The sequence below is a fragment of the Rhea americana genome, unplaced genomic scaffold, assembly GCF_003343005.1.
Source record: "Rhea americana isolate MKP2758 unplaced genomic scaffold, rheAme1 scaffold_286, whole genome shotgun sequence".
Taxonomy (NCBI): domain Eukaryota; kingdom Metazoa; phylum Chordata; class Aves; order Rheiformes; family Rheidae; genus Rhea; species Rhea americana.
This window is the reverse complement of record NW_028186408.1, coordinates 462,420-488,647: the sequence shown is the minus strand read 5'-3', so window position 1 is coordinate 488,647 and position 26,228 is coordinate 462,420. Positions and strand designations below refer to the sequence as shown.

The window sequence follows — 26,228 nt, the reverse complement described above, 5'->3', positions numbered from 1 at the left end:
TGCCGGGAGCGGGGCCGCACGGCCTTCCCGCAAGCGGCTGGGCCTGGAGCGCTCCGGGACGCCCCGGCATGGCGCCTGGCCCGCGCCCGCCTGCAGCGCCCGGCCTGCGGCCCTCCTGCTCTGCTTGCAGCCGCCTCGCAGGAGAGACCGTCACCCTCTCACAGCCCCTTTCCACTGTGGTTTTGGTTATAAAAACAGTATTAATTAAAAAAATTAATAAGGCCCCTCTCCCGGACTTGCAAGGCCCTGCTAATTGCCGGCACCAGCCCTGAGCAAACCTCTCCCTGCTGTCTCGCTGCCGTCCCCCCCTCGCAGCCCTCCCGAGCCCGGCTGCAGCCCCTCGCGCGGGTCTCACCCCGCGGCGCAGGCCAGGGACGGGGCCCCAGGCTCGCACCCCCGGGCCCCGGTGCGCGTCCTGTGCCCGCCAGCGCGGCCCCCTCGCAGCRCTGCTCAGCTCAGGAGCATCCTCGGTGTTTTCGGCTTGTCCTGAGAGGTGGACAGATTGGCAGGACAGCGAACACCGTTCACTCGGGTGCGCGCTCCACTGCTTGCTTTATGTGGTCAGCCTAAAGCTACAAAAATAAAGACCATTGTTATACTTCCTACCACAGCCTATTTCCCGTCTCCAAAAAGCAAACTCTCCATCAACAAAGTGCAATGAAGTTCTGATTTCCCAGACACTTTCACGTCACCTTCTCCTCTGCTTTGCAATGAAGGGAGGAGACATACTCAGAGGAGAAGCTGAATTGCCTGCTGGAATAAGAAGGAAGAAGAGAGGGGATAGGACAGAAATATCCAGAGAGGTCTTTTTGCCTGTCAGTGGAAAAGAGGACTCCAAACAGACGTTAGCCTCAAGTGTGCGAAAGGACAGAGGGGTTTCCATGCCTGATAAGCAGCCAGAGCAGAGCCTTAGTGCTTCCAGGGTCACATTTTGGCATAAATAGATGCAAAGCAAACTTGAAGTCAGACAAACAGCATTTCCTTATATGCAGGCCCATTTTAGCTCAGGACTGTGATTTAAATACTAGTGATATTCAGACAGCTCCTGTGTACTCTTAGTTCCTTTGGATCAAACCTCTTGCCTTCAGAGAGGCATTTCTTGGTTTTTTAAAAGAAAGGTTACTCGCCTGCCTATAGCACTGAGCTATCAGATGTGTGACGATGGGTCTGGTTTTCGTTCTTGAGTTGTCCCTGTTAATCACAATGTCTATTTGAAACAGCTGCTACAAAGGTTCTTGCTGCTGTGTAGTGGAAAAAATCAGAATGCTTGTATATTCCCTTGTAAGTCAATGCTACATGCTTGAAACATTTGTTTTGTATTAATACTCTGCCTAATAGTCCGTCCATTTGTGTTTTGGGGGAAAATGATTTGAAGGCGCTGTCCTCAACTGGAAGAGAGGGGCAGGCCACAGTCACCAGTGGTCTGAACATGTGCGGGGCACCTGAAGGTGATGGAGTTACCGCTCTGACAGGGTGAGGTTTGGCCCTGTGTTTTCAGTAGAGAGGATGAAGAAATTTCCAGAAGCTTACTGTTTGGGGGTTGGAATCAGAGAAGTATTTGAAAATTTGCAGCATTTGCACAATTGATGCAAACCTCTGTTTCTGCAGATCTGAGTAGGAATCATAAATGAAATGATCCCTATCAGTACTTTCTGCTACTGCTTAGACTGAAAATGCTGGGGAAAAAAAACAAACAAAAAAAAAAACCAAAAAAACAACCCTTCCCTGTATGATGTCTTAGTACCCTTGTGCCTAAGCCTTAACTGGATGGAAGGATTGATAATTAAATGAAAATAAGAGAGACAAACAAGATGGATCTGGAATACAGCAGTTAGATCTGGGTCCAAACTTCCCAAAGTTTTGCAAGGGAAACAGAGCTGAGTTTTGGTTCTTCACATTATGCAAACAGCAGATCATCCTAAAATTAGCAGATGCTTAGGATAAGCAGCTGCTTTCTGTTCCTTTCCCACCCTAACCTCACCAAGTCATTCTGGCAATGACTCTAATGTGTTCCTGGGAGGACATCTCTAATGCATCTCTAATGACTTGTCAGCCTTGTTAATAAGGCAGCAACATATGAATCCAGTCTGTGCTCTAAATCTTTTATTTTTTCCCAAGCATATAAAAATCAAACCCTCCCACACTCATCATGCATGAAACAGTTCAAATAATGCCAGCCTGAATTGTGCTTTCCATTACTTTAAAGTTACTTCAGTGCCCTGGGTAGCTTTAAGAGCCCTTAAGAATTCAGTCAAAAATTAAAATGAAGTCTCATTAAAATACGTTCACAGTRGGCAGAAAAAAGGCCCCAGAATGTGTTTTTTTTAAGTAATTTTTCTCCTGAATCAGCACTAGTCTCTTCAAGATAAACTTCCTTTCTCCCATCTAGCAAAGTCCAAAGACAGTTTTGATTTGTTTCCACATGAGTTTTCTGAACAATACTTGAGGTTTCCAAGTTTACCATTTTATCTGTAGTCCCTGCTTGCCAGCCCTCTTTCCTCTCTTTGAATGTCACTGTCTGATTAGCACTTTTGCAGATTTCCATAACATCCCACGGTTTCTGAATCTGAAAGCCAAAAAGACAAACAAAAATAGTATCTAGCAGACTGAGCACTGTAGTTTATTTCCTGTGCAGCAAGYCTTGAGGATGGCTCTTGTTCATTTACACGGCAGCAGGGTATGAAATATCCATTTCACTGGATTCTCGGGCTGCCCCCTTTTYCTTTCCCACTGTATGTTCGCGTTCCTTGGAAGGTGCCAGATGATCAGTCTCAGCCCATACAGTGTACGTTGACTTCAGGTGATAAAGAGCTCCTATATCAGCAGGACTCATACAGACTTTTCATGTTTTTTTGAGGTAACTTTGTCACAGTTCACCAACTTCTTTATGTGGGTTGAATCTATATCCAGGATCCAGGCAGCATCAGAACTTTCCAATAAGGGACTGGATGGCAGGTTTCCAAACTTGGTGCTGAATTTAGCAGTTGGATTTGTCCCTACTATGTGCTTAAATGCGTCAGCATAAAGTTCCTGTTCACAACAGAGTCATAACTAGGATTTGTAAGCCCCTCTTGTGTTAGATTAACTTGGCAATGCTCCACAATTCACATCACATACAGCGAAAACAGGTAGTGCAATTTCGGCATGGCTTGGTGTCAGTATAATCCCTTGCCTGATCTCTCCTGATCTTGCCTTTCTCTCAGCAACTGAGTTTTCTTTATGTCTCTGACCTTTTCTCATCTCTCATGATCCTCAACGTCTGTTCCCTAGAGCACACCTTCACTTGTTTCTCCACTTTCTGGAAATTAGGTCTTTTTCCATTTCCAGTCCCAGCAGTTATGCTGTTGAGCCTATTTTATATGGCTTGCTCAGAAGGAACATTGCAGGAAGTCATTAAACCCCAGCAGAAGGCCCAAATAACTTTCTTGTGTTCAGAAGAAAAGTTGCCCTTGGAAAATTAAACATGGGCACCATGGCACAGATGGTGTGTGCCCACCTACAGCCGTGCTTTAGTGTCTTAATGTCAATTGCACTGAATGCAGCCGGATCAAGATTGACATCACACTAATTGCTTTAGCAATTATAAAGCAATTAGAATAAAAGAATCACCAAATCTTAATTAAGAAGCAGATTGAACAGGATTTAGCAGCTCCTAGCTGAGAAATATCAAAATCATTCAATATATGTTGTCTTGAGCAAGATATCAGATGGCAGAGATGATTGTGCTGGGATGTGTGTGATGCTCAAAAAATAAATAAATGTGCAATAATTTACACTTGCCTCATTTGAAGAAAATTACACATGAACATTAGGGAGAATGGAATGTACTCCAGTACTGAGAAGTTTCTTAAGAAAATAGCTTCACTAACAACCAGTGTAGCAGATTTAAGTGGATCAAAAACCTGGCATAGATCCATGTAGCTGAAATGCATCACAAATAGCTGTTCTCTGTTATTTTATTTTATTTTTATTACAGTAGTGTCACAATTCACCTCTCTGCTATAAGATGAAGCTTCATAAATATAAGGAGATAAATGGTGTGCTTGCTGTTGCTTGGGAACAGCTTGGTCGATCCTTTCTGTTTTGCTGTGATCAGAGCTCCAGTGCAGTGTGAAAAGCATGACTGCTGGGACCCAGCTCCACAGACGTACAGAGCAGCCTCACTTCCAGGGACTTCGGTGGTACACCAGGCAGCAGAAAGAGGAGTTCAGCTGATACCTTCATTAGAAATTAGGCACTCAAATACCTCTGTAGACCTGGATATTTGTGCAAGCTAGTCTCGTTCCTGTCCTGCTGAATGCAATATATTATACAGTACGTGCTCTGCCAGGCTTCAGAAAACAAGTCTGTATTGGAGTATGCCAGATTCTCCCTGAAGTTCATATATAATTTCATGTGTAAATTAATGCACATTTATGTTTTGCTGAGCATTATGCATGTACCCACTCAACACAGCTACACATACGTCCCTACCTTCTGAAACTGTACCCAAGCRCTCTGCTGGTGAGAAAATGCTAGTGTAACCTGTCTGTGGTAATTTGTGATCTTACAGTACTTGCTATAGGAATTGGACAGTTTGCAATGATGCCAACAGGCACAGCTCACCCTCCCACAAAAYTGGCCATGGTTGTTGCCAGGTATAATGGCCTCTTCTCTTTCTTTTCTGAATTATCACATTGCCATGAGTCTAAAGACTTCTGACCAGCCTCAGGGAGATGCTGGCAGGAGCCAGGGGAACTGATGGCACTAAGCACTCTCCAGAGGTTCCCAGCACCTGGGAGTGGGTCAGTCCCACTCCTCGGTGTGGTGGGGCACATTACAGTTTTCATTTGCCTTCTGTATTTATGCAAAGTCTGTCCCAGCTGTGCAGCTGGAAGGCATTGCCATCACCGATTCCTGTTTACTTACTTGATTTTCTTTCCTCTTCCCCAGGAGACGGTTGGAGAGCCATTCTTCCTGTTGATCTGTGCTATCAAGCAGCAAATTAACAAGGGCTCCATTGATGCCATCACAGGGAAAGCCAGGTACACCCTCAACGAAGAGTGGCTCCTGAGGGAGAACATCGAGGCAAAGCCGAGGGTGAGTGGTGCTTATAGCCCAGTGTGCTGATAGTTGCCGTACACCAGATGCGGTAGCTGTGCGAGCAGATGACTTGGTGCCTATGCAGTTGTGATAACAACATAAGTTAAACGAGCACCTGCACGGGCACCTTGCCAACWCCTACATGGTACAAGACCTACATGGCGCCTTCCAAACAAGGCTCCTAATGACTGCATTAGCTACCACAGCCGTCCTTTGGTGAGTCACCTAAGTGGCTCAGTTTAGGAATGGAGGGAGATAAGTAAGTTTGTTAGGCAATAGTGAGAGAGTTAAAGCAACCTGGAATATCAACTTCTTTGTTACGAGTGAAGGCTTGGAGTTCTGGTGTGAAGGCTTTGCATAGGGTGTTACAGGAATGGCGCTGAAAAGCAATTCTGCAAAATGCCTCCTGTGGGAATAGGACAGACTAAGGTTGTACRTGTGAAGGACTTTATTCCCTTCACTGCCAGACACAGAATTCAACAGACGCCTTTCCAGACCCTTGGTCAAGTTCTGCTTTCAATTACCTGGCATAAATCTGGAGCAGCTTCACTGAAGTCAGCAGGCTACCGCAGATGTGCATCCTGGTAACTCRGAGCAGGTTCAAGCTCCACATCCTCTGCATATCCCTGTTACCAACTGACCTATAAATTTACTGCGCAAACCGAGAGGGGTTAGCAGCAGGGCACAAAGTATTAGCTTTCTCAACAGAAATGGTAACTTCCTAAGTCCATGTAGGGGAAGTGCAGCTGCTTCCTACTTTTTTGCAAGAAGAGAAGTGGGTATAGGGTATGTTGCAGGAAGGAGAACAACTGCAGGGTTAGTGCTAACTCACCAGTCATTCCCCAAATTGCTGGTAACTGAATCTCTGCTTTAAAAAACACCTGTACATTATACTTGGTGAAAAATCACCTTCATTTAATACTATGAAGAAAATCAGACTTTGTGTGTGCATTGACATTGTTCTCATCACCAGGGATGCTGGTTGTGTATCCTTCTTGCTGATACTAAAAGTGATATTTGCAAAGGAATCTGTGGGCTTCCAGGGGGTCAATCTCACATTCACCAGTTTTCCTTCTAAGAGGCAACTGTATTTGTGCAGAAGCAGTATTCCTGGAGCGTGGGCAGTTTCCTGACCTGGGCTTGCAAGTCAGGTAGTTTGGTGGTTTCAGAGCCCCAGTTTCATTCTCAAATAAATGAAGGCACAAAGTTCTACTTTGAGATTCATTGCACCCAAGGAAGGGGAGGAAATAAAGTAGGAAGCAGAGTTTGAACTCTTGCAGAATGAAGCCCATGGGAGTGGGAGGGGAAAGCTATGCTTGTGGCATTTGAGTCTACACAGATGGTGAGAGGAGGAGATACCTGGATCCTCCATTCCTTCTCACCGGACTGATGGAGTAGCAGCTCCCGAAGGAGTAGAAGGAGGTCTGGATAGGAATGGAGTCGCTCTTACTGCCCTGCAGCTCTCTGCTGTAACTGCAATAAAAAATTGAGCATCCCTGAGTTTGAACTGTGTCTGTCTGTCTATGGCAGCCTGAAGCCTCTTGCAGCTAACTGTCCAGCTACTAAGTTATGTTCTTGAACAGATCATTGCATACTGATGATGGCATACATGCCAGTATTGCACCAGATTTAAAATGGAGAATGTTTAAAGCTTGTTTAAACAACTGAATTCAGTCCATTGCACCAGGGAAAGGCAAAAAAATGAGCTTTTGGATTGACTGTCCCATTAGTCACTAGTTGGAGCCAAGGAGGTGAAGACATGACTGGGTTATGGAGACTGAACTTTCCTCCTGCCCTCCGAGGTGGTCTCTGCACGTCAGAGCTAAGGCCCATTAGCAAGGCAGCATGAGAGAAGGTTGCAGCGTTGCTCCCTATGCTCTCCTAGCTCTGTGAATAAATAGGGACCTTCAGTCTCCAAGGGCTATAAATCAGTGCCTTCCCTTAGCAGTAAAACATAGATGAGCACATTTGTTCAGCATGATTTCCAGCAGCACAGGGCCTAGAAGATACCAGTGAGAGCTGTGCATGCCCTTCAGCCTCTGTATGTCCTTGGGAGCCAGCAGACCATGGCAAATCGTTCCCACCTTGTGCTTAACTCAGCCTCTCCCCGTAGAACCTCAACGTCTCTTTCCAAGGCTGTGGGATGGATTCCTTGAGCGTTAGGGCCATGGACACAGACACGCTCAGTCAAGTGAAAGAGAAGATTCTGGAAGCCTTTTGCAAGAATGTCCCATATTCCCAGTGGCCAAGAGTAGAAGACGTTGATCTTGGTAAGGACTGAGTTTATTAAATAGGCAAGTTCTTATATCTAAGGTGTAGGAGTGCATGTTGCACAGTAGCTCTTCATATCTATCAGAAGGCATTGGGTGAAGCAGCACTGACGAGCGGGCAGGCCTCAAGACAGCCTTTCGCTGAGAGTGGTCTGTGGGAAGGAGGGACAGGACCAGATCTTGATGGGCAGGGTGCTGTAGGGAACCATGTTACTGGAAGGAAACCTTAGGAAAGTCCAGCTTAAGCACAGAGATGCTTGGGTTTACACCCTTCAAAGCCTGTAATCCTAACCCTGCAAACAGGATATCATCCTCTAAAATAYCCTTGAGCCTGCATATGGCAAGTTAATACATGTCCCTCAATAAGTAGTTCCAAAAGAGCCCATGGACTTCTATCTGGCCATGGATTCAGAGTTGTCATTTACTTACCCAAAAGCTAGCTCTTTCTCCTAAAAGTTAGGAAGAATCCAAGCCGCATGCTGGGAAGATAAAAATATCTGCAGACTGCCTGTATAGACTCTTATCTTATTTCTGTGGCCACATCTTGACCCAATCTGCTCCCTCTACCACCCTTGTAGAGCTGTGGAGGTACCCCTTATGTCATGCCAAGGCACACCCAGACAGGAGGCAGCACAGGTGATGCCCGCTGCACCCCTGCTAGTGCCCATGCTGACAGCTGCTCCTCCATGGTCCTTGGTGGGCCATGGAGACACACCCTAGTTGGCAGAGATGGTCGCAAGGGATGAAAATCAGTATTATCAGAGCCAGAAAGTGTTTCTACAGGAAAATACACTGAACTAGAGCAAGTGGCAGTGCCTTGCTCCTGCTCACCTGGTGCACACGTGRCACCTTTGCATCCAGGTGCATCACATGCTCTTTCCCACTTGGTAGCAGGCAGTAGCCTTTGGTGGTTTTGCACATTGCCACATGGTTGTCTTACCCACACCACTCCCTGCTGCTTTGCTGTGGCAGGTCAAACACAGCCTGCAGCACAGAGACAAGGTGGAACAGGGGTGAAGTGAGAGCTGTGCTCCTGTTGTGTCTCCGAGCAGAGACCTTCATCACCTCTTCCAGCTCTATCCAGTCCAGTTCTAGTCCAGGAAATCCCTGCTTCTGGTGTTAACCCTGAAAGTGTTTTTACTGCATTGGCCATTGGAAAACATCTGTTTCAGTTTCCCAGCACAGAGAACCCCAGAGGCCTTTGAAGTAGGGCTCGGCAGCACCAGTGTGCTGTATGGCATGTGGCCTCCAGAATAAGATGCCTTAGTCCCAACTGCACGTGCCTTATTCAGGCTGGATTTTCACTTTCTCCCTTTTCTGTGTTTAGAGTGGTTTGCCACAAGCACTGACAGCTACATCCTCCGGGACCTTGACGATACCTCTGTGGTGGAGGATGGCAGGAAGAAACTGAACACATTAGCCCATTACAAGGTAAACCTGCAAGTGCTGCAGAAAAACTTTGCTTCCTTGGACCCTACCTGGCCTCAGGGATGAGTTGCAATTCCCCTTCCAAAAACAAGATTATCAGAAACAAGCAGGGATGTTGCCATAGCTTCATGAGAGCTTCTGGGGAATAGACATCTGCCCTGGCGAGAAGCTCGTTAATATTGCAACACAGTGAAACTAATTAAACACTCTTCATGCAAAACAAGTTATTCCTGACAACAGAAAGAGGGAGGAAAAAAAGCTCCTATTCCCAATGGCCACCAGCTTGGCTGATTAGTATCACACTGCTCTTGATCCCTACTCCTGCTAAAATCTCTGCAAAATTGCTGTTGACTGCCCTGAGAGAAGGAGCTGGGGATGCTGTCACGGAGCTAAGGCCAAAGATGTGGGCCAAATGTGGAGAGTCAGATTGTTTTCCTGTCTGCTTTTCATTTAAAATTAAATGAAACTGGAAGTTTTTATTTGATTTCCACATTCCCTAGTATCCATGGAAGTGTAATCCTCACTGCTCTGTAACAGTGCATGGAAAACCAAAAACGGAGCTGAGAAATGACTAGCATGTCTCACCCTGTCTTTGTGGTCCCTGGCACTGGGCATACGTCCTTGTGAGATTGGTCACCATCTTGACAGTGGCAGCTTATCTGGCCTAGCTAGGCCCAATCACATAGTCAAGGGACTGCTGCTGCAGTGACAGAGCTGCCTGTGGTCCCTGTGCACCCAATCTGTCATTGATGTCCCTGTGTTTTCCTGTTCCCTTTGTCTGCAGATCCCTGAAGGGGCGTCACTGGCTATGAGTTTGTTGGATAAGAAGGATACCACACTGAGCAGAGGTAATAACTCACTTTTCTTTCCCGGTTGCTGGTGACCAGGCAGAAACACTTTTTTTTTTTTTTAGCAGGAGCTGGGGAGACCAAGAGTCAGCTCTGTGTGGTGGGGGATGCTGTGGGCCTGCTGCCAGCCCCTTGCTTGAACAGGCTGGTGTGGAGTTGGCCCTTGCAAGGTTGACTGTAGTGGTTATCAGTACTCTTAGAGCCCTATTTTGTGGTGGCACTTTTGGACAGAGCTTGGCATTGGTCAAGCCACCTTTGTGCCTAGGAAGAAAGTGAATGCATGACACTATTGAGGAAAAGCAGATCTTTTTTTTTTTGGCCATATCTGCAAAATCATCTACATCTATGCCTTTCATCATGCTGTGCAGCATGGCAAGGTGTTTAGTGCAAGTCTGTGCTGGGAACCAGACACAGAACCTGTTGAAGAAGGACCAACAAGTAAAGAGGAAGTTTGCCCTTGCCTTTTTGCATTACAGGCTGTTCACAAGGAAAGGGTTACAGGCTCAACATTTTTTTGGGGCCTTGGACCCCRCCTTAGGAAGAGCCCTAAGCCAGGATAGTAAAAGTGGAGGGGCACCATGAAGTGTTGCTCTGTTGTGCATGCACTGTGCCACCAGCCAAGAAGGGAGTGCTGCCCCAACTTGAGCGGGCAAGTCAGCAGCCAGACATATGCTTAAACGGCCCTTCCCATCCTCTGAGGCCTCAACTGTTCTTTCAGCAAGCCCCATTTGCCCACCGAACCCTTGCCCATGCTGTGACTTACATTTGGGGCAGAGATAATTGTGGAGCCACAGGAAACTTACCCATCATGAACAATCAGCTCTTACGTGCTCTCCCCTTTCTACTGGATTCCTTGTTACTGAGATTGAGCAAGCCCCAGATGTCTATGATGGGTCACAAACTGCCCAAGCTCTGGACRCTTGCAGGCCTGAATCCTGCCATTCAGATACAAGCAGTGCAGCATTCCCGGGCAGGACTGATGGCTAGACAGAAGAGTGGAGTGGAGACACTTAGTGCTTTATTGACTGCAATGCATGGCATGTCCTGAAAGGCAGCCAACACTCTGGAGGGGAAAAAGAGCTCCAAAGAGCTGGGAGCAATGTTTCTGCAGGATTCTGGCAGAGTGGGGAGGGTAGGCCTACAAACTGCCAGGATTATGATAATTTGGTCATCAGGCCGGCCGACATGAAGTCACCGGAACCGGTGCTGCTGAATAGCCCTGTTTGTCACCATCTGCTCTTGCGCAGCCACTGCTGAGAGTCGTGGCTGCCGTTCCGCCTTGCTGTGAGCACTCCTCACTCATCAGGCATGGGCAGACTCTGAGCCAGACCCATGGGAGATAGGCGGCAGAGTGAATGTTTCAGTGGGCAGTCCTGAGTCTGGGATTGACCCTTGTGAGTGGGTGGCTTCCAGATTCCTTCTAGCTTTAAGGTTTTTTTGACTTGCAAAAAAAAAAAGAAAAAATGATTAGGTTTTTCTGCCCTCTCTTACTTCTGTAGGAGAAATTAAGGAGGTCTGGGAAGTGTACGTTTCTGATACATGCACGGGAGGAGATGGAWGAGCTTTGTTTGTGTTCTTACTTTGAAAATGTGCTGTCCAGTATCCTCTTCTCTCCATTTGCTGAAGTGCTGAGTGCTTTCCCAGTCCTGAAGCTAGAGGTGTTTGAGAATTTCACAAGAATGATTTTTTTTTTCCTCACATGCTTAATAGAGCCTTGCATTAAATCTGTGCTAGTTAAGGAGAAGAAAAGGAGAAATCAGAAACTCAGTTGAGCTCAGTGGAAAATCCCTTTCCCTCCCAATTATACATGTTCATTTCTTGTCAGCATACATCTAGATTTCAGACTGTGCAGAGAATCAATACAAGCCAAGATAGAAAAAAAAAAATCACATTTAAAGACATATTTCGAACCCCAGTCTCTCAGGCCTTTTCTCACAGTTGGTRGAACAAGAAATGGAGGGCTGTTAGAGTCCAAAAGCAGACTGGATTGTCRCAGGGAGGGAGGGAGCTACCACAGCTTCTGAGAGGCTGGAAGGTGTAGGTGTCAGTTCCCGCTCCAGGAATAGATGGTGTGAGCCTGTCTCTAATGCCAGAGTGCTTTGCCCATCAGGGTTAGGAGATGCTGTTCAGCTGCCCATGGTGAGTAAAGCTGAAAGGCAACTGAGGACAAACATGGTAGGCATCTCAGGGTGCCCAGCATGTAGAACAGACTGCCAGGGTTCCTAAGTACTGCCCCTGCTCTCACACTGTCATGGGCTCCACTTTTAGAATACCCATTTGWTATTTAAAATACTCCTTACCCCACTTCCTGAGGTATTCATCACATCACCTAAAAAGGGATAAACACCACCAAAATAAAGCAAAATGCTGAAATCTCATGGACCACAAGCAGGTGTTTGGTTTCTTACTGACAGCAAAATACATCTGCTTACATGGGTAGTTTGTGGATGCTRGTTTTCTGTTTGATTCCTCAGACTAAGCTGTTTTTCTTTACAGTGAAGGATTTGGATACTGAAAAATACTTCCATTTGGTAAGTATCCTGCTTGAACACTATCAAGGTTAGTGCCTGGCCCACYGGGGGTGGCCGCTGCGAGGGTCCTTGTGAATYCCCCCCCCCCCMATACCAGTTGCTCTGTAGGAAGCAGCTCCTGGGGAGTGGGGCCTTCACTCCAGGAAATCAGCTTAGCAGCAAGGTGCACAGATAAGTAAAGGGAAAGGGAGAGCCTGCACGCACAGATCACAGCAACAGCGTTGCTTCCCCAGCCCTTTCTTGTAGCTGCAGCAATAATTACTTACACAGGGGTGTTTGGTGGGTGGGAAGGCAGCCAGCCCTAGGGAACTGCCCATGCATGGTTGTTCTGCTTGCAGCAATGGAGGAGCCTAAAGCAAAGGGCAGTAGGGCTGTACTTAGCCTTATTGTCCACAGCATGGCTGGGAATGGGCTCCATATGTGCAGTACATGCCGACAGACGCATTTGTCAAGCAGCCAGCTTGCTGGCCTGTGATCAGAACTGCCCTCGGGGAGTGGGGAGTGGGGGGGGGGGCCTGAAACCTTTGTGGTTACACATTGTTCGGATATTCTGATAATAATTGAACACACACATTAATTTTGGCAGCAGTAGGGAGAGAATAAAGCTTATATCGTAATCTTGACTCTAATGCGTGTGGTTCTACATAGTTCACCTTTACGATGGTGCCTGTTAACAGACAAAGGAAGATATTAGTTGCATTTCTGAAAACTGATGCTGCTGCAAACCATATAGGCTTACTCTCTCCAGCAGCAGCCAGCCCCTGCTGCACTGAAGGAAGCAAGTCCTTTCAGTCTTGTAAATCCTGAGCTAAGGCAATGGGACCAGACTGCTGACTGAAATCGGGGTCACGCCGGCAACTGTGACAGAGGTGTAATGATTTGTTCTAAGAGCCCGATCMCAGAGCATCACTTTCGTGAAGGAAGGGGGGCGGGAGGGTGAGCTGGAGCCCGCTGGCTGCCGAGGAGACCTCTCTCCCTGGAGGTCAGTAGTGTGAAAAACGCTGGGAGCAGAGAAGGAGACCAGGAAGGCTGTGAATGTGCAGTGATCACTCTTTTCACCTCCGGGCTCCTGCTTTTTCAGTATATGTGATGGATGAGGAGAAAATCTTTTCAGCCTTGCTGATATTAACTTAATTCATCTCCAGGGGCTGAAATGTCAGGTGTGTGAACATGCAGGATCAGTGCGTGTTAGTTTTCTTCAGAGAGACCCAAAGAGAAGTGGAAAGGTTATCTGTCGAAAAGCTTTAGTACTATGGGACATCATAAAAATTACCAAGGTGGCAAAGTAATTGTTATGGCCTGATCTAGCTTTCAGCAGCCGCAGGGAGTTCAGAAATGTTGCCTGGCCCTGCAGTCTGATCACAGAGCAGCTCAGCTGGTAACATCCTTGGTCGAGTCACCTAATAGGAATAACTGGCATGCTGCCTGCTTCCCAGGACTGCGGGAAATTTATTAGTTCCTGCTTGCGCACCACTGTGAAAGTACGAAGTGCTAAGTGCTGCTAAAAGCTGTTAGGAAAAAATGTGTTATGGACAACAACAATATTTTACAACATTATTTTTTTTTCTGTGCTAAAGTTTCCATGTTCAAATAGCGTACATACAATGCACGAACGTGTGTGCGCGTGCGCGCACACACACACACACACACACACACACACACAGAGCAAGGAAGAGAAGGGACAGGAAGATGACTGCGCACATGTGAAACAATGCCAAGATGTACTTAAATGGCTTGCTAGATCATTATAAAATGGTAATTAGCTGACCTGACCAATGGAATATTTATTTTTGTTTTTAAAAAGGCCAGGGTAGGAATACTGGCTGAATGTTCTTGCACTTTTTCCAAATTTAAGAAAAGTTGCTTTCTGTGGAAGCCTTGTGCTTTGCTTCTGGGAACCTAAACTGCAGCCACACTGGAGTACTTCACAGAGATCAGAAAGGGAAGCTGACTAGAGTGCAAAATGAGAGTGATCGTTTCATTTTCTTTGCCTAGATTGAGAGAAGCAATAAAGAGAGCAAGAGAAACAAATGTCAGGGGAAAAAAAATGAGCATTATAAATTACATTTTACAACCAGATGAGGATGTATTTATAACACAGTAACTGCTTTTTAATTGAATTGTATATGCAACTGAAATTCTGTAGCTAAAGGAAAATCTATTGTGACACTTCCAGGGACAAGAATTCTTAGCATATATTTTGTATTGGACTAGGTTCTCCCGACTGATGAATCAACCGAACATAAGAAGTCCCACAGACAGAGCCATAGAAAAAAAGTCCTTCCGGAGATCTACCTGACYAGGCTGCTCTCCACAAAGGTGAGAGGGGGGGGACACCTACAAAGGAGACTGGGACACCTTCATTTATGGCAAGTGGGATTGTTGTTTGCAGCCTGTAGCAAGAAGGGATAATGTAGGAAAGGAGCACTGCAGGGCCTGTCCCTCTAGAGAGGCAGAGGGACTCTTCTGTCATGATACGTGGAGAAGCCTTCAGTGAGGCTGCTGGGCACTGCTGGCTTGCTGGGTTCCTTCCAACTTTCTAGCTCTTAACTGGACCAGCAGAGCTGCTGTATGAAGCCTCCCATGATCTCTCTGAGTGTTAGTCTGGATTCTGCACACATGAAAGCGATGCTGACAACTTCAAGGCTCATGATGCACAATTCAGATCTGAGGCTGAATTTCCCCAGTGAGAGATCCTGCTGGGAAAAGAGGTRGAGATGCTGAGCTCTAGGAGCAGGAAGAATGTGCAATCTTAATTCAGATTTGAACTTCCTCATTTTCTAAGAGTGTTCAGATCCAACAGTTGGGCTCCAAGCCCATCTTTAATCCCAGCATGATGTCTCATTGGAGCAGAGATCACAAGAATGGCCAGCAGTCTCCAGGCTTCTTTGTGTTTACTGTGCAGAACAATCACAGATGCGAGATCCTAGCAGTAGGAAAGAAGAACCTCRATGCCAAAAGAAATTAAACCCAAATGCAAGCTAATTACATCACTATGCACAAACAAAGCTTTCCCTCCCTGCTTCAGCTTCCTCTTCCTCTTTCCTTCCTGCCAGCAGCAAAGCATTTGCCCTCATGCATACCAGTCACAGTCCCCTTAAACTGCTTTTCTGGGTTCAGACGCTGCTGCTTTTCCCCATCTACATTGTGTGCACTTGTCTCATAGGGCACGCTGCAGAAGTTCCTGGACGATTTGTTCAAAGCCATTCTCAGTATCCGAGATGATAAGCCRCCTGTGGCCGTGAAGTATTTCTTTGACTTCTTAGAGGAGCAAGCAGAGAAAAGAGGGATCACAGACCCTGACACTATGCACATCTGGAAGACCAACAGGTTTGGAAGAGAGGATGTCTTCTTTCTTTCTTTCTTTCCAGCTCTCAAGACCAGCAGCTGCAAAGCCATGGTGGCCTGGATTAATCATTAGGTTGCTAAAAGTGGAACCAATGAGGGACTCGAAAAACAAGGAGGAGAAGAATGTGTGTGTGTTTGTTGGGGGGAGGGGGGAACCAAAAGATGAGACAGTTTGGAGAGCTTCAAACAAACACAGAGCTTAGAGCGCTCAGGGGAGCAGAGAGCTGGAAGAAGAGGCATAGCCAGATAAAGGACAGAACAAAGAGGCAGACTAATATAAATAATTAAAGGAGAAACAGGAGAGGGAAGGAATGACAGGAGACAGCAACACTGTTACCTCCAAGCACTGAAGAATCTGAGACAGATTCCAAAAACATATCAGGCTTTAAAACATCACAGAGATTTTTAAATTGGTATATTTGGCTCCTTTTCATTTGATTTATGGCTTTTCAGCCATCGGGGCACTTTTTCAGACTTATCTCTATAACCAAGCAAAGACTCTAGGGTATTCACAGGACTCCAGGAGCTGATGCTGTAATAACGTCATGACAGCTGGTAGCGCAGCACTGGGGACAAGCCGGGAATTCTACTGAGGGACGTTATGAATAGCAGGAAGGGTGCAGAGGGGAAGAGGGGTGAAGAGGAGAAATAGAGAAGGGAAGAAACCAGGAAATTTAACAGAGGGAGAGCAGGGAGGTTGGCAGGAGCACAGAGGCAAAGCGCAGCTCTTCCGAGGCTGCAGGGACAGTAACCGTTTCCAGCCCAGCATGTGAAGAGTGAAAACAAATTTGTCTGGGACAGCATGCAGCTATGACATGTGAACTACAGATTTGCCTAACCTTAATTATCTTTAATTGCTAGTAGCAGTAAGACCTACAGGAGCTTTCATTCATAGGCTTCTGAGGAGGGATGGTAGAAAGGGCAAGCACTGTACTGAAACTGTGTTGTGGACAAATATGCACTGAAATAACTGGAAGAGAAAACAATGAAAGAGACCAGAAAAGGTAACACACAAAACCTGCTTAATGGGGCCAGGCTCAACCGTCAGAACCAGGTTACTGCTAACAACAAGGAAAACGCAAAAAGAAGCTAGCACCCAGCCTACAAAACAAAAACCAGCAAAGGAGGAAACCTGATTCAAAAGCCACATGCAGGCAAAAGTGCCAGTTCCTCTCCTGGCACACAGGCTAGCTCAGTGAGTTACWAAAGGAGCACGGGAATAAGCTCTCATAAATAGGGCTGTACATGAGGGTTCCAGTCTGCGCCTCATGCTTCAGACTGAAGAAATGGCTCTTCAGGGTTAAAAGGTGTGCCTGCCCCTTCAGCTAGACAGAGTAACTTGCATTACCAAATGTGATTAAATAACAGAACTTGTCTTAACATTTTCCCATCTCTTTTATTCAGTTTCTATCAATATCTTTCCTGCATGTCTTTTCCTTTATTCTCCTCTTCCTGTGGCTTGCAACAATTCACCTGATGTGTGTTCCTGGCATCGTTCCTTTGCAGCCTACCTCTGAGGTTTTGGGTCAACATCCTGAAGAACCCCCARTTTGTCTTTGACATTGACAAGACAGACCACATAGACGCGTGTCTCTCTGTGATAGCCCAGGCCTTCATTGACGCCTGCTCCCTATCTGATCTGCAGCTGGGCAAGGTACAGTATAAGGAGGACATTTCATTCCTGCTAAGGAATGAACACAGACACAGAAGAACGTAGGTGGGAGGGACTTCTGGAGGTTATCTGATCCAACACCCCACTCCAAAGCAGGGCAGAATGTGATCCAGTTGCTCAGTCTCATGCAGTCAAGTTTTGACCTGATGAGTCCTCCCCGACTCTAACTGTTCAAGACTGATCTTAAAATTTGTACCTTCTGTCACAAATGACACTCAGAGTGAGAACACACAGCTCGGAGGATGGAGACCTGATTGGTGACTTGTGTCACAATCTTATCCCATCGTTACAGAAAAGCTGCACCCACCTTGCTCAGCACAACTTCTGTAACACTTTCCAGTTAGGCTGGTTTGCTAGCAAACAAATAATCTTTATTGTTGGCTGAGGAAGGGGATAACATATTAAACAGTGCACAGGTGGGTCTTAGCTCTGTATCTGGACATATTCACAGAGTGTGGGCAGACTCCAAGCTGGAGCTCACCTCCTTTAGTCAGGGCTATTTTCTTGGGACAGCATTAATCTAGGAATCCTGTAACAGAGGCAAAGAAATGATGTAAACTCCCAGTAACAGAATAAAAGACCATGACATACCATTGACAGAAGAATTAAAAGTTTCATTTGGAGTCTTCTGCACAGCTTCTCACCTTCTGAGAGTCTGATGTCAGAAACCTCCACAGCGTGACTCATGACCTTCCCAATGCCAAAGGGAGGTGAACCAAGCCCTTGTGAATGAAGGTTTTGTTCTGCTCTTGGCTGGGCAGCACAGACCCAATCTAACTCATGCTTGGAGGTTTTGGGACTACTCAGTACCATCCCCTAGACAGCATTGAGCAGCACCCTGCAAGTAGCTGCCATAACCTGCCTGCACAGTACTCAGATCCATGGCAGTTGCAGCCTGTTGATAGACTTTTGCTCCATTGCACTTTGGTGACCCTCTGGAGCACAGCCRAAGCCCTGAGGGATTCAGCACACCTGTTTAGGCAGCTCAGCATGGCTCTTAGCAAACTCCTAGAAGGCATAGGCCAGCTCTCCTGTCCTCCACATCARCATCCTGTGCACCCTCCCCTCTGGCTGAAAGGCAACAAGATTTTGAGTGCATGTATTTTACTGTTCTCCCTCTGACTTGGCTAAGTGTGCTGTTGACATTTGAAACTTCCCAACATAAATAAGTTGTATTAGAAAATGCTGTAAATCATCCCTTGCTGTCSCTCCACCCCAAGAGACTAGTGGGCGTACAGTGCATGATGTGGGAGCAATGCCAGGGAGAGGCAGGAGATAGGCCCTGCTTCATGCATTCCTCCCAGACTGAGCACAACAGGAAGCCTTTACTGGGAGAGATTAATACTAGAGGAAGATCTAATGAGCCCTTAATTTTTTGTTTGTTTGGGTTTTGRACTTCTTTTTTGCATCTGTTATGAAACACCTACAATTTGTTCTTGTCAAGCTGTGGATGAGGGAAGAGGGGTCAGCTGGAGTCAGACAACAGATGGAAACATTTCTCAGGACTACAATAGCATAAATGAAGGAATTGTTGAGTAACGTGGGAAGAATAAATCCTCAGCACAAAAGTCAGTTTGCATATACACACAGTATATTGTTGAATGTTTTCCAGGCCTGATTCTTCCTCAAGTTTCAGCATGTTCAATAGTGTTACTCTTGATACTACAAATGGGAGAGCAGAGTCAGCCTCCATAGATTTAGAGTGTGTAAGCAGTTATAAAACACTTCCCATCTCTTTATAATACCAACTGGACCACTCAAATACACATTGAAAAATAACTTGCTTAAAAAGAGAGAGAGGCAGGCAGGTTTGGTTTCTTTTGCATTTCCAAAGAAATGTTGTAAATAGGCTCTGWGAGCTGTCTGTATTCCCATAATGCCTTGTCACTGGGTTTGAAAATATGCTGCTATGGGGTATGGTGCTGCATCCAGGTGCCCATTTGCAGCATTAACCATGCTATCTATTGCAAGAGCAGCTTGCCATTACCATTGGTGTCTTCCTATACTGCCTGATACAGCTGGAGATGCTGTCTGCATGAGAACAAGCCAGGCAGGGCTTTAATGCCTGAAGGGTCTTTCCTTGCTCTCTCCAGCTATCATAGCATCAGGGAATAGTCCCTGCACCTGAGTGTCTGGGCAGTGGGATAACTTGATCCTGCTCCTCATTTTGTCCCCAGAGCCTGAGACTGTTSCCCTGAAGGGTACAATGCAAGGCCAGTAAGTCAAGTTCATTCCCAGGGTAATGACATCAAAGGGGCAGAATTACCTACAGGTTAGAATCACTCATGCTTATGTTTGCAGGGAGTGAAAGAGAGGTTAACCTGATAGCATGGCAGGGAGGTTAAAACTGCTTTGTCCAAGTTGACATTAATCAAGAGAACTCAGTATTTTCCCTTAATTACTTTGCATGCACTGAATATAGGCCAGACAGGTTGCATTAGCCAATGCAAAATAAATCAAAGCTACATTAAAAATCCAAGACCAACATTTCAACAGACAAAGTTCAGCTTGTCTTTGTTAAAGAGCTTTGTTCTTCAGTTTAAATCAAGCTGTCTGTTCAAGAGACATGAGTAAATGCATGCAAAAGCCCTTTACTTGTTATCAATTTCCACACACAGCCTTGGAGCACAAGTATATTATCAAGCATAGCTGTGTTATACTCATTGAGGGATTGTCACCCGGCAACAAGCTACTTCACCTGACCCAGTGCACATTTTTAGTCTGCCCTTGGTGCAAATTAAAACATATTCATTTAAACAACCTTCACTTGCATTAAAGCTAACAGATTTTTTACCTTGTACTAGGGAGAAAGACAGTGGATAGTTCTATGCAGACAGACAGTATACTGTGATAACTGGCAGCAGCACCTTGAATTAGTGCAAGCATCTGGGTCATTAGCAGTTTTTTGCCTCAGTGCCATTTTGTCCCACTCTTGTCTGTTTAAAGACAGACTCAAACATTTTTAGCTGGTTCCTGAATCCAACTGTATTAGATAGTGAATGCTTCAGACAAACAGGTTAGAGTTTTCAGGCAGAAACAATACAATATCTAATTTCAATTTTGCATCCTCACTTTAGGACTCCCCAACCAATAAACTACTGTATGCCAAGGAGATCCCAGAGTATAGGAAAATAGTGCAGCGATACTATAAGCAGATTCACGACATGCCCCCACTCAGCGAGCAGGAGATGAATGCACACCTCGCCGAGGAGTCCCGGGTAAGTAGCAYGCGGAGGCCAGCAGGCTGCGGGGCGCCAGCGCTCTGGTGCACGGGACAGGGCCAGGCAGCACGTCAGACTCCGCAGGAGAGGGAGTTTTTGTCCTCGGACTGACAGTTGGGGACTTTGCAGGGAATGGAGAGAGGCAGTGATCTGTTACTGCTTTGATAGACATTGGAAGAAAGAAACGAGAAAGAATATTTTGCTTCAAARTTACAGGCATAAACTTCATCTGACCTAATTCCAAGCATCTTTAATTACTGCCAGAGCTGCAGTAAACATCCATGAGTTAGCTTGAAACTAACTAGCTTTGGCACCAGTGAGATTTTAATGCAAAATTCAGTGCCAGGGAGCCAGGAAGTTTGGAAAAGGATCTCTGCAGCCCTCAGCTCCCCAGCCAGCTGGCCCCCAAGCTGCCCAACTGCTAGGGTCCTGGGTCTCTGACTCCCCAGCAGTCCGTGGGCAGCCAGCCCTGGCAGCCAGCACAAATGCTGGGAGCCCGGGTTCTGCAGAGTCTGCCAGATGCCTGCTGYGGCACCAGCTACAAGCGCTGGCAGCAGCTCCTGGATCCAGACCCTGCCAGGCTTCTGCCACGGCTTCATCAAAATCAAACCGCCTCCCTGTGGCATTCTTGCCTCAGCCACCAAGCAGGTTTCTTCTATCACTGTTCCTCTACCTGCTCTGAAGCTACCCCATTCTTTTAAATAGCTTTGAGAACTGATGGGTGAACAGGGCTATCTCGTATGATTGTTTAAGGCTGACTTTAAAAAGATTGACACTGTTTTTGATAAAGGTAAATGCAGCKTCCTTATAGGAGTAAGTCCAAAGTCCAGCTGCATCAATCTAACAGTGACAAAAACACCCAGTCTAAACCTTCTCTTAATCCAGTTCTAATCTATGCCTGCTGATCAGGCTTGAATTTACTTGCTGTATTAGGTTAATACACCTCCCCTTTTTGTTTTGTCTTCTATAAAGAAATACCGGAACGAGTTCAACACCAACGTCGCCATGGCAGAGATATACAAATATGCCAAGAGATACCGCTCCCAGGTAAGCAGGTTTGGCTGTACTCAGGCCATCAGATTACCTGTAGAGAGAATAATAAGCAGTATTTTGTTAGTGAGGAATCAGATGCCTGCATCCAGTCCCACAAAAAAAAAGGGGGGGGGGATTTTTTGTCTAATCCCATATACATATATAATACATGCACACACAAACATACTCTGCTATTCCTTGGTCAATGATTTGTTAGAAGATAAGGTCAGCTATTCCCAGCTGATTTTAAGAATGTTTCCCTGTGCTGGCTTGAAGGGAGTCTGACCAATGCACAGATCCCCAGATGCTTTTAGAAAGGCAGAGAACCCTGATGCAGTCCACACCCAAAATAATTTGCCACCCATTGCTTCCACCTGAGGCACCAGCCCCAACTAGTTCCTAACCCCATTACACCCTTGCAATACAGGGGTGGTTCTGAACTGAGAAGAGCAGATTTATTACAGTGATTTTCCATTGTATTTTCCCCATCTACTACAGTGTCAGCACWGTAACTCAGCTGTGCCCTAGAGCAACCAAACAGTGCCTAGGAAGCACTGCACACAGGGGCTGTGCTGCAGGCTGGGCTCTTGCCAGTCAGAAAGCACCAGAGCTGGCCCGAGGTCTGGTAGGACATGGGCTTAGYAGGGCTGGTGGACACTGCCTCACATACCCCATCTCCTGCAGATAGTGACTGCGCTGGACTCCAACCCCACGACGAAGCGCACTCAGCTCCAGCACAAGTTTGAGCAAGTGATTGCACTCATGGAAGACAACATCTACGAGTTCTGCAGCGAAGCCTAGGCTGGCTGCAGCCCTGGAAGTGACCTTCTGTACAGTGCACTGCCATAGGGAACATGCCTTTGACTGTGGATACGCCTTGGATTACATCCCATCAGGGYCATTCTGAAACCAGCCTGGTGGTGAGGGTGGGCCTGGCCCATGGCTGGAGGGCTCCCTCACGTAATAAGAAACCACAAGACACCTTTATGAATAGCTTGAAAACCCTCTGATCTGCACTGTGGCAGCCATAATTTATTTGCTGTTTCAAGCCAGAAATGGAGGCATGAGACTTGTGGCAAACTCAGTTAACCACTTCTTTCTAATCAGCTCCTGAGCAGTCAGCTCTCTGCATTCCTGTTTCCAGAGGAGGCTCCTCATGGACAAGAGACCAGGCTGCAGAAGCTGTAACAACAGATGCAAAGCAGAAGCGTAGCCTCAGGGAGTAACAAGCAAAGATGGCAAAGGCTGTCAGAGCAATGGCAGAGCTCCCTTCCACACTATCCCTCTGATATCTGTGTGTTTCCAACACCAGGGACTCTCTCAGCTGTTCACTATCTGCTGCATTCTGTGTATTTTTGTGCCTTTTATTTTTGTACTGTATGTGTAAACATAACCACTCCTTCATCTGAGACTTGGGCAACACAGGGATCTTGGGGCTGAGACAAAGCAATTGCTTCCTAAGTAGCTAAGACATGTTAAAAGCACTTTATCCCCTGATGGAAACAGCTGATACCTAGCTGGAGGGAGTGTGTGTTAGACAGTGTTAGGAAGGCGGTTCCCCTTTCCTCAAGGTTCCCAGATCCAGGTGCACAGCAGACTAATTTGCAGTGGAGTTGGCAAATGCCCCCCTAACACACTACCCTTCAGCCAACCGGTCACAGGCATCACTTCTGCCCAGGGGCAGGAAACCAGACCTAAGGAAGAGAGGTCTCTTCCCTTATCGCTAACTGTGGTCTCCTGCCTTAGCAGGTGCGTGAACGCACACAGCCTGGACTTAGGGTCAGCCCAGGGTAACACAGATCACATCAACAAGAGTCAGCTCCCGCTGATGCTACTCGGGCAGAGCGGAGCAGAGCCGTGTGCAGGGCAGGTCGCAGGCAGCACCTCCCCACGCGCGCCCTGTGGGCAGGCCAGCCGGCAGCGTGGGCACAGCCGGCTGCACAGGCAGCTCAGCCTGAAAGCACCTAAAACAAGGACAGTGTGACAGGGGTCTGTTTCTAAACCAGCTTGTTTGCTTACTCTGGCCCAGCACCCCATGGTTCTCACCTGTGAGAAACTAAGAGAGTGCAGCATTGTGGCACGTCTAGTCTTTGCTCTGGGCGTGAAGGCAAAGGGAACATCACCTCACTCACCATTCCAGCACAGTGCACACATGCAGGCCAGCAGAACAGCTCCAGCATCACAACCTGCAAGCAAAGATAGAAAGCATGATACTTGCTCATTAAACTGGTACCAGCACACAGCACCCCACTGCAGAGGCTAACAGGGCTCCTCTGAGACCCAGAAACTGCACTGCCATCCCTCTGCRTTTGCTCCCCCATCCCAGCTTCCGTGGCCCATTTTCCTGCCTGCTGGCAGCTCCTCCTGCCTTTCTGCAACCAGGGGAGCCGTGACACCTTCAATCTTCCCAGTGGAATTAAGATCCCTCTTTACATGCAGGGCCAAGCTAATACCGCATGTTGAAGCCAGAGGTCACATGCAGGCCAAGGCAATCTGCCCACAAAAGCTAAACCTGTAGGCACTACATTTTCAAACTGCCAAATACAAGGAGAAAAAACAAAAACTGTTACTACCTCACTCCAGGCAGGGTCTTAAGGGGAGCCTCCATTACTCATCCAGCTGGCAAGGATGCAACCTGGTATCACATGACTTTGGTCCACCGAAACTCCTCCTGGGTGACTCATTGCTGCAGACAGGTGTCCTCCATCCCATAGTTTCAGTAATGCCGCAAGCATTTGTCAGAAATCAGAACACCAGAACTGTGTGTGTATATAGATATCTATTTTAAAAACAAATGATAGACTTTATCCAGTACATTAAGGGCAGGGGGCTAGGGAGGGGAGGGAAGGGGAGGAACAGATTTTTCTTTTTAATAGAGCTACAGAAAAAGTACATACACTGTGTTAATGTCTTTGCTGAGGGTGTGGCATCAGAATAGAAATTTTAAGAATGTAGCTGGGCTACATTTTATTTTGAAAGTAATTTCAAAAAAAGATTCTTGAACTTTTTTTTCCTTTAGAAACTGTGAATAGCTGCCAGAGATATAGGCAGGCCCAGTACAGGAAAGGTGAGAAGAATTAAGGTTGCAGAGAAAGTTGAGCTTGGCTGGGGGGTAGACAGGGCCATGGAGCAATCGCCCATGTTGCTGGAAGGGAAGGATACGGGTGAGCTGGCAGCAAGTGCAACTTGCCTCCAGGTGATGTGACTGGGCCATGTATTGGGCCTGTTGCTTTATTATTTAAATTTTTCCAAAGCAAGAACAAAAGTAAAAAGTAGTTGCTACGACCATTTCAAAGGAACAACTTTAAAGAAACAGAAGCTTGAGGGTTTGTAGCGCTGCCTTGAACCCCGAGCCCCATGTAACGTTTCTGAACTTTGGCATGTGTTGTGGGTGTCGTGCCCTTACCTGCTGTTGTCGTGGAAGTGGCAGACTCTTGGMAAAACCTATCTTTGTAATAAAACAAGGTGCTGAAGCCCTGTGCAGTGAGGTTCCTGGCCGTGGGCACACAGCAGGCCCGTGTGATCGCGACAGTGCTCCAACGGCGAGGTCAGGCTGCGGCCCCAGCCCCAGGCAGCTCGGCTGCTCCCAGAGGGATGCCGGCACGGGCAGGAGGGCACGCGGGCGCCCGACGTCAGGCATCGCCTACGTGCAGGGCGGCCCGGTCCAGCACCGCTGCCTTTCCCCGTGAGGCAGGTCTGGCCCCGGGCTACAGGGCAGAGCTGGGTTGATTTCTTCATTGGGTTTCTGTACTTTTTCCCCTCCTGTCAGAAGTTGATTCCTAGTAAAGCCAAGTCTAGCCATTTAATGATTCGGCCTCCTCAGAGTCAGAGAGCCTCCAATTTTAACACGGAAAACATATTGCCAGAGAGGGGGCACGGCTCTTACCTTGGTCTGCTGCAAGACATGTGCATGCTAGCAAGCACTGGTTAACCCTCGAGCCTCGTGGGGTTTGCCAGCCTCTGCTCAGCTAGTGCTGCAGGTCATGTCCTGGCCCCGGGRAGGACACAGTAAATGCATCAACAAGGCCAAAGTTAACCGAGAAGTTAAGTTTGCTCAGCTGCTGCTTAAGCTCAGAAACAGGCCAGGAGCCTTGGAGGGCACCAGCAAGGCCAGCTGAAGATTAGCTAAATCCTCTTTAGGTGCACAATTTTGCTTCCTGGTATTTTCCCTGGCCSAGGAGGACCATAACCCCCTGTGTTACCTACCCGACCTTCAGAAAGGCTCTGCTCTGTGAAAGCCAGGAGAAATTCCAGCATTTGAAACTACTACACGAAGCCGTTGGCACATTGACCTACAGGCACTAACCGGGTGGGATTAGCAGCGGGTGCTATGCACAGAGAGACTGCAGCAGTGAGGCCCATGGGCGCCCCAAACCCCTTTCCAGCCCCGAGGGCACCGGCATCCCCGCTGTGCCCYGGCCAGGGCAGAGGTGGCCCCAGGGACCCTGGCATGGCACCGCACGCCCCGGCCACCATCCCAGCACCGCTGCAACCCGGCCTGGCGGGCAGCAGCGCAGGGAGGGCCCGGAGGGCGGCGGGACGGGGGCCGCAGGTGGCAGCCTGGTGAGAGTGAAGCAACTTTATTGGTAAAAGGTGAGCACAGAGATAAAACCCGTCCTGGGTACTAAAAACATCCCGGAGCACAGGGCCGGGGCTCAGCAGGCCGCGTGCCGGGGGCCTTTGGCCGCCTTCTTGCTGGCCCTGGGGGCGGCCGCGGTGCCAAGCCCTTCCCCTGCCCTGTCGGCGCCCGCCGCCGCCCTCGCCTTGCCCTTGGGCCGCCCCTTCTCCGCGGGGGC

The 26,228-nt window shown here is 47.4% G+C and overlaps 2 protein-coding genes across 2 annotated transcripts in view; one reads left to right on the top strand and one right to left on the bottom strand.

The window, feature by feature from the left end:
- PLXND1 (plexin D1) overlaps positions 1-24,905 on the top strand; it is a 95,448-nt gene extending 70,543 nt beyond the window's left edge. Inside the window, exons 28-38 of the mRNA XM_085308916.1 lie at positions 4,933-5,079; positions 7,196-7,352; positions 8,680-8,783; positions 9,565-9,628; positions 12,125-12,159; positions 14,374-14,478; positions 15,326-15,489; positions 17,014-17,161; positions 20,257-20,397; positions 21,373-21,447; positions 22,117-24,905. Coding sequence (XP_085165042.1) covers positions 4,933-5,079; positions 7,196-7,352; positions 8,680-8,783; positions 9,565-9,628; positions 12,125-12,159; positions 14,374-14,478; positions 15,326-15,489; positions 17,014-17,161; positions 20,257-20,397; positions 21,373-21,447; positions 22,117-22,233 — 1,257 coding nt within the window. The 3' untranslated portion in view covers positions 22,234-24,905. The remainder of the gene's footprint in view (positions 1-4,932; positions 5,080-7,195; positions 7,353-8,679; positions 8,784-9,564; positions 9,629-12,124; positions 12,160-14,373; positions 14,479-15,325; positions 15,490-17,013; positions 17,162-20,256; positions 20,398-21,372; positions 21,448-22,116) is intronic.
- A 793-nt stretch (positions 24,906-25,698) lies between these two features.
- The window catches only part of RHO (rhodopsin), a 5,385-nt gene continuing 4,855 nt past the window's right edge, over positions 25,699-26,228 (bottom strand). The window contains exon 4 of the mRNA XM_085308915.1: positions 25,699-25,760. Coding sequence (XP_085165041.1) covers positions 25,699-25,760 — 62 coding nt within the window. The remainder of the gene's footprint in view (positions 25,761-26,228) is intronic.